At 35.9% G+C, this 13,560-nt stretch overlaps 1 protein-coding gene across 1 annotated transcript in view; it reads right to left on the minus strand.

Annotated features, from left to right (window-relative positions):
• Positions 1–13,560, minus strand: part of ATRX (ATRX chromatin remodeler) — a 187,686-nt gene that overhangs the window by 74,174 nt on the left and 99,952 nt on the right. The window contains 3 exon segments of the mRNA XM_037822745.1: positions 7,078–7,254; positions 7,720–7,765; positions 7,767–7,851. Coding sequence (XP_037678673.1) covers positions 7,078–7,254; positions 7,720–7,765; positions 7,767–7,851 — 308 coding nt within the window.

Consider the following 13,560-nt stretch of genomic DNA (forward strand, 5'->3'; position numbering starts at 1 on the left):
AGATTTCTCTGCAGAAACCATGGATGCAAGAAGACAGTGGCATGATATATCTAACCTACTGAAAGAGAAAAACTGCCAACCAAGAATTCTATATCCACCAAAACTTTCCTTCAAAAATGAGGGAGAGATTAAAACATTTTCAGACAAACAGACACTGAGAGAGTTTTTGAATAAGAGACCGGCACTACAAGAAATACTAAAGGGAGTGCTGCAGGCTGACAGGAAAAGACAGGAGAGAGAGAGTTGGAAAAGAGTGCAGAAATGAAGATTATCAGGAAAGGTAAAAGGAGAGGAAAAAATAAGATATGACATATACATTCCAAAAAACAAAATGGTAGTAGAAAGTACTGTGCTTACAGTAATAACACTAAATATAAACGGATCAAACTCCCCAATAAAAAGACACAGACTGGCAGAATGGATTAAAAAAAAGGACCCATCTATATGCTGTCTACAAGAAAGTCACTTTAGACACAAGCACAAACATAGACTGAAAGTGAAAGGTTGGAAAAAGATATTTCATGCAAACAACAACCAGAAAAAAGAGGGAGTAGCTATATTAATACCAGACAACTTAGACTTCAAAAGCGAAACAATTAAAAGAGACAAAGAAAGACACTATATATTAATAAAAGGGTCAATTCATCAAGAAAACATAACAGTCATAAATATTTATGCACCAAGCCAGAATGCCCCAAAATTCATGAGGCAAACACTGCGATCACTGAAAGGAGAAATAGATATCTCTACAATAATATTTGGAGACTTCAATATACCACTCTCATCAATGGATAGAACATCTAGACAAAGGATCACTAAAGAAACAGAGATGTTGAATTGGATGATAAAAGAACTAGACTTGACAGACATTTATAGAACACAACATCCAATCTAACAACAGCAGGATACACTTTTTTTCTCAAGTGCTCACGGAACATTCTCTACGATAGATGACATGTTGGGTCACAAAGCAAGTCTCAACAAATTGAAAAATACTGATATTATACAAAACACTTTCTCAGACCACAATGGAATGAAGTTGGAAGTAAATAAAAGGCAGAAGGTCATAAAATTCACAAACATATGGAGGCTAAACACCACCCTCTTAGAAAACCAGTGGGTAAAGGAAGAAATTACAAGAGAAATTAGTAAATACCTCAAGGCAAATGACAATGAAAACACAGCTTATCAAAACTTATGGGATGCAGCAAAGGCGGTGATGAGAGGGAAATTTTTTGCCTTAAATGCCTACATTAAAAGAGAAGACAGAGCAAAAATTGAAGAGTTAACTGCTCACCTGGAGGAATTAGAGAAAGAACAGCAGACTAACCCCAAAGCAAGCAGAAGGGAAGAAATAACAAAGATTAGAGCAGAAATAAATGCAATTGAGAACAGGAAAACAATAGAGAGAATCAACAAAACTAGAAGTTGGTTCTTTGAGAAAATCAATAAAATCGATGGACCACTGGCTAGGCTAACAAAAAAAAGAGAGAGAGCAAATGCAAATGAATGCAATCAGAAATGGGAAAGGAAATATAACTACCGACTCTGCAGAAATTAAGGAGATAATGAGAAGATACGATGAGCAACTATATGCTAATAAACTGGACAACTTAGATGAAATGGACAACTTCCTAGAAAAGCATAAACAACCAGCATTAACTCAAGAAATAGATGACCTCAAGAAACCAATCACAAGTAAAGAGATTGAGTCCGTCATCAAAAAGCTCCCAAAAAAGAAAAGCCCAGGACCAGATGGTTTCACATGTGAATTTCTACCAAGCATTCAAGAATGAATTAGTACCAATCCTGCTCAATCTCTTCAAGAAAACTGAAGAAGACGGAAAGCTACCTGACTCTTTCTATGAAGCCATCATCACCCTAATACCAAAACCAGGCAAAGATACTACAAAAAAAGAAAATTATAGACCAATTTCTTTAATGAATATAGACGCAAAAATCCTCAACAAAATACTCGCAAATCGAATCCAGCAGCACATTAAAAGAATTATACACCACGACCAGGTGGGATTTATTCCAGATATGCAAGGCTGGTTCAACACAAGAAAATCAATTAATGTAATACACCACATCAATAAATCAAAGCAGAAGAGCCACATGATCATCTCGATTGATGCAGAAAAGACATTTGACAGAATTCAACATCCTTTCCTGATGAAAACACTTCAAAGGATAGGAATAGAAGGGAACTTTTTCAATATGATAAAGGCAATATATGAAAAACCCACAGCTCACATCATACTCAATGGAGAGAGACTGAAAGCTTTTCCTCTAAGATCAGGAACAAGACAGGGATGCCCACTATCACCATTGTTATTCAACATTGTGCTGAAAGTTCTAGCTAGAGCAATTAGGCAAGAAAAAGAAATAAAAGGCATCCAAAATGGAGAGGAAGAAGTATAACTTTCACTATTTGCAGATGACATGATTCTTTATGTAGGAAATCCAGAAAAATCTACAGCAAAGCTACTAGAACCAGTCAATGAATACAGCAAAGTAGCAGGCTACAAGATCAACACACAAAAATCTGTAGTGTTCCTATACACAAGTAATGTGCAACAAGAGGAGGAAATCAAGAAAAAAATCCCATTTACAATAGCAACCAAAAGAATCAAGTATTTAGGAATAAACTTACCTTTACATAGAAAACTGTAAGAAACTGCTAAAAGAAATTGAACAAGACCTGAAAAAATGGAAGAACATACCATGTTCATGCATTGGAAGACTAAATACAGTAAAGATGGCAATTTTACCTAAACTGATCTACAGATTCAATGCAATACCAATTTAAATCCCAACAACTTACTTTACAGAAATAGAAAAAAACCAATAACTAAATTTATTTGGAAGGGTAAGGTGCCCCAAATAGCCAAAAATGTCTTGAGAAAGAGGAATGAAGTGGGAGGTCTCACACTACCTGACTTTGAAGCATATTACAAAGCTACAGTGCTCAAAACAGCATGGTACTGGCATAAGGACAGATATACTGATCAATGGAATCGAACTGAGTGTTCAGAAGTAGACCCTTACATCTATGGACAACTGATCTTTGATAAGGCAGTGAAGCCAAAGCAACTGGGAAAGAGCAGCCTGTTCAATAAATGGTGTTTGGAGAACTGGATATCCATTTCCAAAAGAATGAAAAAGGATGTCCATCTCACACCTTATACCAAAATTAACTCAGAGTGGATCAAAGACCTAAACATTAGCACCAAGACCATAAAACTCTTAGAAGAAAATGTAGGGCAATATCTTAAAGATCTTGTGAAAGGAGGTAGTTTCTTAGACCTCACACCCAAGGCACGAGCAACCAAAGAACAAATAGACAAATGGGATCTCCTCAAAATTAAACACTTTTGTACATCAAAGGACTTTGTCAGAAAAGTCAAAAGGCAACATACACAATGGGAGATGATATTTGGAAACCACATATCAGATAAGGGTTTAATATCCCGAATATATAAAGGAATCCTGAATCTCAATAACAGAAAGACAAACAATCCAATTAAAAAATGGGCAAAAGACATGAACAGACATTTTTCTGAAGAGGAAATACAAATGGCTCAAAAGCATATGAAAAAATGCTCAACTTCACTGGCTACTAAGGAAATGCAAATCAAAACCACAATGAGATATCATCTCACACCTACCAGAATGGCCATTATCCAAAAAACAGAAAATGACAAGTGCTGGAGAAGATGTGGAGAAAGAGGCACACTTATTCATTGTTGGTGGGAATGTAGAATGGTGCAACCACTCTGGAAGACAGTATGGAAGTTCCTCAGGAAGCTAAATATAGATTTGCCATATGACCCAGCTATTCCACTGCTGGGGATATACTCAGAGGAACTGAAACTTAAGACACAAACACACATTTGTAAACCGATGTTTACTGCAGCATTATTCACAATTGCCAAGAGATGGAAACAGCCCAAATGTCCATCAAAGGATGAGTGGATAAACAAACTGTGGTCTATACACATGATGGAATATTATGCCGCTGTAAGACAGAACAAAGACATGGATCATGTAATAATGTGGATGAACCTTGAGGACATTATGTTGAGCGAAGTTAGCCAGAAAGAAAAGGACAGATTCTGTATGGTCTCACTAATATGAACAGACATTAATGAACAAACTTTGGCAGTTAAAAGCTGACAACACAGGCGACCAGGAGATAGAAAGAGGGCAGAGATCAGCCATTTGATGCTGAAGCACTACAGAATGTTTAGGATTGATTTCATAGATCCAGAAATAGATAGCATAATACTATGTGATGGTAGCACGGTATTGTAAGTACACTGAACAAAGATGTCTGTGAGTAAAGCTGAAAGAGGTGGGATAGGAGAATATATGACACCAGAGGTAAAGATAGATGATAAAGACTGGGACTGTATAACGTGGCAAAAACTGGAGTGGCCAATGACTGTTACTAAATATACAAATATAAAAATGTTTTTGCATGTGGGAAAGCAAATGAATGTCAACCATGTAGAAATTTGAAAAAGGGATGGTATTCAGGAAAGAGCATAATCAAGGCAAACTGGAGTCTGTGGTCAGCAGTGGCATTGTAGTGTGCCTCCATTGAATGTGGCACGGTCAATGTGCAAATGCTAAATGTATATGAGACGGGGATATGGGGGAGTGGTATGGGATTCTTGGTGGTGGTGTTATTTGCTGTCCTTAGTAGTATATTCTGTTGTATGACATGTTATTTTTCTTTTTATCGTTTTTTCTTTTTGCTAAAAAAAAAAACATTTTTTCTTGTAGTAATCAGTATGTTCAAGTGCTGATTGTAGTGATAAATGTACAACTTTATGATGATACCATGAACAACTGATTGTACACTGTGGATAAATGTATGATATGTGAACATAACTCTATAAAATTGTAGGAAAATATATATATATATATATAGGAGTAAAAGTGTTGGAGAAAACATGATGAGAAGGATGATGCCTCACCAATATGGACTAACTACAAGGTGTAAACTCAGAATTGAATCTTAGAACATAGCCTAACGTGGACACAATAATTGTAATAGAACATAGCCTAATGTGGACACAATAATTGTAATAGTCCCTAGATTGTAAGCTCTAGTTAACTCTATCCCTGAATTGTAAGGCCTATCTCTAAACTTTGAGATGCTGATCCCCTAGCGTATAACCTGATTGGTCTCTGGAACAATGCATATCTCTGAGACACCTGAAACTCAGAGCTAGAGCTTGGCAGATATGAATGTCAGTATTAGTGCATACAGCCACTGTCAAAAAAAAAAAAAAAAAAGCTGGAAAAGCCCAGACTTCAATTAGTGATATGAATGAAGCAGGTCTGGTTAAGACCAGGGCAAGCCAGGCCAAAGGGTAAAGGCTGAAGCTGATTGTGTTTTAAAACTTCAACTTTCATATGAGACCAAGGGAATAGGTATCTATTTGGTACAGGATCTAAATTTTCTAAACAGTACAACTCTACAGTTGATTTGTTCAAACACCACAGTTGCATGGAACTTTGAATAGGAAGTGAGATACGGTAGGTTAGTATAGGCTGGAGTGAAACAGTGACACATCCTAGAGTAATTTGGGCAGATAATAAAAAATATATTTACAGCCTCGCCCTCCCCAGCCCCGAGGATCTGGGGGAAGGTGCGGATGTGTTGGACATCCTCACCTGGACTGGTGTTGATGTTGTCACAAACATTGGGACTGGCGGTTTGATGTGCTGAGCCCTCAAGCATGGGACTTGCCCTTATGAAGCTGATTATCACAAAGGAGAGTCTAAACTTGTATGTAATGGTGCCTAAGAGTCTCCCCCTGAGTACCTCTTTGTTGCTCAGATGTGGCCCTCTCTCTAACTGAGCCATCTCGACAGGTGAACTCGCTGCCCTCCCCACTACGTGGGACCCGACTCCCAGGGGTGTAAATCTCCCTGGCAATGCAGAGTATGGCTCCCGGGGATGAATGTGGACCCGGCATCGTGGGACTGAGAGTATCTTCCTGACCAAAAGGGGGATGCAAAATGAGACGAAATAGTTTCAGTGGCTGAGAGATTCCAAATGGAGTCGAGAGGTCACTCTGGTGGACATTCTTATGCACTATATAGATAACACGTCTTAGGCTTTAATGTATTGGAATAGCTAGAAGTAAATAACTGAAACTACCAAACTCCAACCCAGCAGTCTGGACTCCTGAAGACAATTATATAATAATGTAGATTACAAGGGGTGACAGTGTGATTGTGAAGACCTTGTGGATCACACCCCCTTTATCTAGTGTATGGATGAGTAGAAAAATGGGGATAAAAACTAAAAGACAAATGGGATGGGATGGGGGATGATTTGGGTGTTCTTTTTTCACTTTTATTTTTTATTCTTGTTCTGGTTCTTTCTGATGTAAGGAAAATGTTCAGAGATAGATTGTGGTGATGAACGCATAACTATGTTATCACACTGTGGACAGTGGACTGTATATCATGGATGATTGTATGTTGTGTAAGTCTATTTCAATAAAACTGAATTTAATAAAAAAAAACACTACTCAATGGTCTCTTTATTCACTTTATATCCTCAAAGCTCACAACAATGCTGGAAATATGTTGGCACTCAATGCAAAAGTATTCAGATTTTGAGTCTAATGAAAATTTAGTCTGAGAACATGCAAGACAATTTCTGCAGCCATATAAAGCTTCCATAAATCTTCCCAAATCAATTATATCTTCTAGGTTTCTTTAGGAAGGCACTATATCATCTTGCAGTTGTATGTAATCTTCTATTTTCTACACAGCCTTTATTTTATTCAAGTTATTTTTATTTATCTTTATAATTTAAATGTGAACAAACTACTACAGGTTAAAAACGTCATGTGTTGCCATCTTAAATTTCTGGGTATTTTCCCACTCTAAATTCTTTATTTCATTCCATGTAAGAGAATAGCTGCTTCCAGTATACAGATATTCACCTCATAGAGATGTTCCACTGAGCAGATATACTTAAATTTCCTTATTATATAATTAGTTTATAAAATCAGTATGTGCCTTACATGCAGAATTAAAATGTCTTACCCTTCCTTCTATTTCTGCCTTTGGCTTTTTTATGCTCTTTAGGTTTCCTCTTTTTTTCTTCTCCAGATTCTCCATCACTCACAGCCAGTTTGTGCCTCAAAAGCTTATGTCTGTACCTTGGCTTCTTAGATTGTTCTGAATCTGAGTCTGATTCAGAATTGACTTGATTTTTTGATTCTAAATGGAGAAAAGAAACCAAAAAAACACTCCTGAGCCATTTTTCCTTTTAAAATGCTTTGTAAATATTTTGTTTGTTGAAAATCATGGAGATTCATGGAAAAGATGAGAGTTGTTCACTTATCTTGGTATCACTGGCAATAACCAGTAATCTCACATTCTGATATATCACTATTACTAAATATTGATGAAATATCACCAGTACACATTTATAGAATTTTTAAAAAGATTCAAAATATTTTGCTTAAAAATCATCTGTATATTGGCAGCAACTGCTAAAACTAGAGTAACTTCCATAATTATTACAAGATACTCAACAGTAATAATAGTAGTAAAGTTTTTTTAAACATTTTAATGAATTTTAAATACATGTACTAAGAGATTTCTTTTTCAGATATTCTTCAAAGACTGAAACAGGCAGGGAATCAAACTATGACATACTATACTTCTCTTTGGCAAGCTCACCCTCATCTCCTGGGTTTTCATTTTGTTTTCCCATTCTTTTTTTTCCCTTCTTCTGGTTCATCATCTGACAATCCATCCTCAACAGAGGAAAGATTGGCTTTAATTTCTTCTAAAAGCATCTTCCTGGCAATTCTTGAAAGTAAAAAAACAATTAAAAAACTATATATTTGGTAGTGAAGTGTATCAATTTAAAAAAAAAACTTTTCAAAATAAAAATAAATGTACCATTGGATTTTATATTGTAAATAAAAGACTGCCAAAACCATACTTTAACATAAGGAAGCAAGAGAAACTTTTGAGAATGCCCTAGTACTGATTATTTCAAAATTCTATACAACTCTATAGCATTTTGAGAAATCTCAGAGATATATTCTATGGAAAATTTTGACCAACTGCAATTTGATACTGGATAACCGTCCAATCCTATACTTCCTGTGCTGCCAACATCTCAATAACTACAATGTCAGAAAGCCCCTTAACAGTAAATCAACTCATTCCAACAAATGACATTCCAAGACAAAACTCTACACAAGAGGGTTTATTCAACAGTAAAATATATTTTTGGAAAATCATTGTGTAATAAACCACTATATTATGAAACAGGGCCTCAAAGTGGAGGAAAATATTTTTGGTCCTTAAATTTCAATTTACTTCATAAATTCTATTAATCAAATGAAAGCATACACCAAATATTAAGTGTGGAAGCAATCAGGAATCCCCAGTAATATTCAAGCTAGGGCAGAGAAGGGAGAGGAATGCTATCATTAAACAGAGTAAAAGAACACAAGTTACTATAAATGAGTTTTTACATTTCTAAAAATAATGCAGTAGCCTCACTCACAGCAAAATACCTCAAGATGCTTGACAAAGGCCAATTTGCTAATGGAAAAACCAATTATTAAAAGCATGTGAGATGGTTGCTAACATGACCACAGACATAGGGGACTGGTGGTTTGATGGGTTGAGCCCTCTACCATAAGTTTTACCTTGGAAAGACGGTTGCTGCAAAGAAGAGGCTAGGCCTCCCTGTATTTGTGCCTAAGAGTCTCCTCCTGAATGCCTCTTTGTTGCTCAGATGTGGCCCTCTCTCTCTGGCTAAGCCAACTTGAAAGGTGAAATCACTGCCCTCCCCCCTATGTGGGATCAGACACCCAGGGAAGTGAATCTCCCTGGCAACGTGGAATATGACTCCCGGGGAGGAATGTAGACCCGGCATCGTGGGATGGAGAACATCTTCTTGACCAAAAGGGGGATGTGAAAGAAAATGAAATAAGCCTCAGTGGCAGAGAGATTCCAAAACGAGCCGAGAGATCACTCTGGTGGGCACTCTTACGCACACTTTAGACAACCTTTTTTAGGTTCTAAAGAATTGGGGTAGCTGGTGGTGGATACCTGAAACTATTAAACTACAACCCAGAACCCATGAATCTCAAAGACAGTTGTATAAAAATGTAGCTTATGAGGGGTGACAGTGGGATTGGGAATGCCATAAGGACCAAACTCCACTTTGTCTAGTTTATGGATGGATGTGTAGAAAAGTAGGGGAAGGAAACAAATAGACAAAGGTACCCAGTGTTCTTTTTTACTTCAATTGCTCTTTTTCACTCTAATTATTATTCTTGTTATTTTTGTGTGTGTGCTAATGAAGGTGTCAGGGATTGATTTAGGTGATGAATGTACAACTATGTAATGGTACTGTAAACAATCGAAAGTACAATTTGTTTTGTATGACTGCGTGGTATGTGAATATATCTCAATAAAATGATGATTAAAAAAAAAAAAGCATGTGAGAATACATCTTTTACCAATACCACCATACATTAAATTAAAATTTATTACAAGGAAATTTCCATGTTTGCACTAAACAAAGAGATTTGAAAATGTTAAGATAAAAACAATCATGAAACTTTGTGCAAGCCAAGGTGTTTTGATAAGTCTTTGTATCCTTTTGATAACAAAGGAATACCTTATTTTCTAAAAAAAAAAGTTCAAATAAAAGGTGACATGAGTCTGATAGTTTTCCATGAACTAAGGTCTGTTGGGTAAACATCCACACTACAATCAACACTGATTCTCTACCTCAGTCAAAAACTTACATCTGGGATTACAGTGCCTTTGTTATTTCTGGATTTGAAACTCTTCTTTATATTTGTTAGCATGCACTCACATTTCAATCAAGAACTCATTCAGTGGTAGAAGACTTAATGTTTCTTCAATTTTATTTGACAGGTAGATTGTTCAAAAAACACCATTTCATTGCTATTTACATGCAAGGATGCATATATAGTAAAGGTACCTGAAGAGACTGAAGCAAATTAGGTGATCACTTTCATAAATATTATCTGCCTTTTAGTGCTTCTCCTCTCAAACAAATGGATTAGAAATACTTACACAACACAGACAGTGTATGTTACCAATTGCTAAAGGAAGCCTCAAGAGCCACACATAAATTTGCTTTTCTGAGGGCTGCTGCCCTGATCTGTATTTCAAGGGAGTGGCAATTAGATCACCCAATTTACATCCAACTGGAGTTAAGCAATGAAGCTTTGGTCTCTTATTTCTAGATTAGTAGTTCACTGACTTGGATTTCAAGCAGTAACCTTTTAAAAACAGGGAAGAATAGAAAGCTCCCAACTTTTCATTTTGCCAAGAAAAAAAATTTAATCCAATTACCGCTTATTTTCAGTGTTTATTAAAATTAGGAATAGTTTCAACACATATCCTCAAATTAGGAAACAACTTCATAATAAAGGACAGTCCTCTAAATTCAATAAAAGTATTTTTCTGGAAAACTTATCTAAAATCATCTTTGTTACACATTATGTTGTCATTTCCCATAGATTAGGAAAAAGTTTCTTGAACCAATTTGGGAGAAACCATGTTTTAAGAATGAATAGTGAATAAAATATATATATATATATATATATTTTTAAACATGTGAAAAAAATTAAAAGAAAGATAAAAAAAATAAACATGTGACACATTGGACACAAGATTAGAAATAAAAATACATAGTTTACTTGAGGTTAAGGAGATCTCATATAACCATTTGGGTGATACCATAAATAGCCACCAAAAATACAATTCCTAATCTACCTACTCTACAGGTTAATTTAATAACCTGATTTCTATCTGTATTTACAAATGCAATAAAAGTCTTAAAATTTCCTATTTGCTGTAAAGATTTAGTTGTTAATTTTAAGAAATCACATAATTCTCTTCTTTCAAACCCTGGACTCCTAGAATTAAATCTACTAAATCAGAGGGTAAAACTCCCTAATTCATACTCAAGTTATGGATTATTGTGAAGAAAACTAAGAAATATGATGTGCATGAGATAATAAAGTATAATTCTATATCAACCAAATAAATCACTTAATAAATCAATAGAAAATGAAACTAGATCGATATACTGTAGAATTATGACTTAACTTTCAGTAAGATGATAATATATGGAATAAGCACAGCCATTTTAGAGGCAGAAAAATTACACACTTCAGAGAAGGGTCATTTTCTCCAAATCACATTACAGAGTGATGGACTCCCCAACCTTTGCCTGGCTTAGATGTTTTAGATTTGCCCTCTAATACTTTTTGACCAAAAGAAAACCTAGTTTATAGTAATGTAAATGAAGTCCTAAAAAGAATAAGTAAAATTAAATCATTCAAACTAAATTATGATTGATGTTAAGTCTAATATGTGAAAAACCCACTCTATGGTAAATCTAGCCTATAATATAACCCACATCTCAAAGTTACAACTTAATTTGAAGGACCTAAGTCCTAAAGCTGACCTTTAACCTGAGTAATCTGCAAACATGTTGAAGTGAGATGGGTCCCATCTACAAAGCCTGCTGTGAGATGCTTTAAGGGAAACTCCACTACCTTAACTCTGGAGTCACAGGCCACAGAGACTTCAAGAACATCATCACTTGAGAACCAGCTGAGACTGGGAAAGCATCATTTTGGAGGCCTTGGCTGACCAGTGCTGGTATGCATGTGATGGATGTACAGTCATGATTCCTACTTGATTCTGTTTGATCTGAAGTTTCCTTTCTTGAGGCTTTCCAGGACGTTTCTGGGAAAATCGTTCAGGCAACAAGGCACTGTCCCTGGAATCGCAATGTTCAATATTACACCTTGGGGCAGGTGTAGCATCCAAAGCAGTCATGACTCTATCTGAAGCATTAAAGGCACAGGCTGTGCCACCCTTGTGGCAGAAAACCTGGGCAGAGCCAGAAGTAATGGAGCCACTCCTCCATTTTCCTGAAAGGGAGGGAAGGGAGAGGGGGAGAAAGCAAAACAATTTGGGAGGGAGGGTAAAAACCCACAAACAAACAATGATCGGACCTGTTGCATGAGAGAATAAATAGGAACTCAAAACCCACACAAGCTAAGCCTTCTAAATCCCATAAGAAATATCAAGATAATGCCTCATTACACCTTCACTAAAAGAAAGCAAAAGTAAAATAAGGAAGGAGGGGAGGAAGAAAAAAAGGAAGGAGGTGTCTCTTGCTGGTAGATTACATCAATAATTCAAAATGTTACGTTTCTAAAAAAGGAGCAATCAAGAGAAGGATCTCTTGACAAGGGGACTTCAGAGAAACAGCCGTAACAAAAGCTTAAAATGTTAGAGTCAGAAGAAGGGATCTCAGAGTCCAACCATGAGGTTTTACAGATGAGAAACAGGCTTAGAGAAGGAAAGTGAGTTGGTCAAAGAAACAAAGCTAATTAGTGGCAAAGCCAGGAGTAGATCCTAAAATCCTGAATCCCAATCTGCTACTACTTTTACTATGCCAGTGTTTTACTCACTATTCATTAACCACCTCTGTGCTAATGAGTGCATGGTGAATACAGTAACCACATTCTTCAAGATAAATGTATTTCACAAATTTCAAAACATTGTATTTGGAGATGAAAGAACTCAAGCTTTGATTTTTAACGATTAAAAAAAAAAAGCTTCTGAACATCTTCAGTAAAGTATGCTCCATCTCTAAAATTCACTGACAGGCCATCTCAGGTACCTCTAAGATATTTCCTACAACTTATGGATTTATCCTTTAAGTGGTTCTGAAGAAAGATTTCAAGAAAAATGTTAAATAAAAATTGCATTTTATAGGGCCAAAATACTGTGCATCCGTACACAAAGGTGCCGATATTCTTTTAAAATTGTTTTAATACATTTTGTGTATAATATCACAAAAATAATTCTGTTAAACAGAATTCTGAATGAGATTATAGGTTTAAATGCATGCTCTTTAGAGATAAAGAAAAAACAATAGTATAACTAAATGTAGTACCAAAATATCACACCATATTTTAAAGGTCGACATGTGAAACAATAATGACTACAGCCAAGGAATATTAAGTTTATTTTCTATGAGAAAACGGTGGTAAGCACATAAATAAGCACCAAGGAACAAGAGAACAGGAGAGGAAAGCTGGATATAATAATGCTTAACCTTAAAGCAGAGAGGGAGAAAAGGCCACCACTACTAACCGTATTTCTTTCCTTGTTGGGTATAGCATAAATACAGAGTTGTCAGCAACTGGAACCAGTTTAGATATCTACAAATAGAGTATATCTACTGGTTGGTAACTTGTGTTATACAATACTTACCTGCACTACATAGACAAGCCAACTGAAAAAAACTAACTTAAAAATTGCTAGACATTTAAAACCCTTACTCAAACAGAAAAGCAAGTAAAACACTTGATTTAAAATGCTACCTTTGTTTTTCCAAGTACAGCAAAAAAAGAACACCAAACAAGTTTGCCAATTAAACAGGCCCACCATGAAAAACTTTCACTGGGAGAAAAAACCACCAAACTTCACAGAAGA

Source organism: Choloepus didactylus, chromosome Y (assembly GCF_015220235.1).
Source record: "Choloepus didactylus isolate mChoDid1 chromosome Y, mChoDid1.pri, whole genome shotgun sequence".
In the NCBI taxonomy this organism is placed as follows: domain Eukaryota; kingdom Metazoa; phylum Chordata; class Mammalia; order Pilosa; family Megalonychidae; genus Choloepus; species Choloepus didactylus.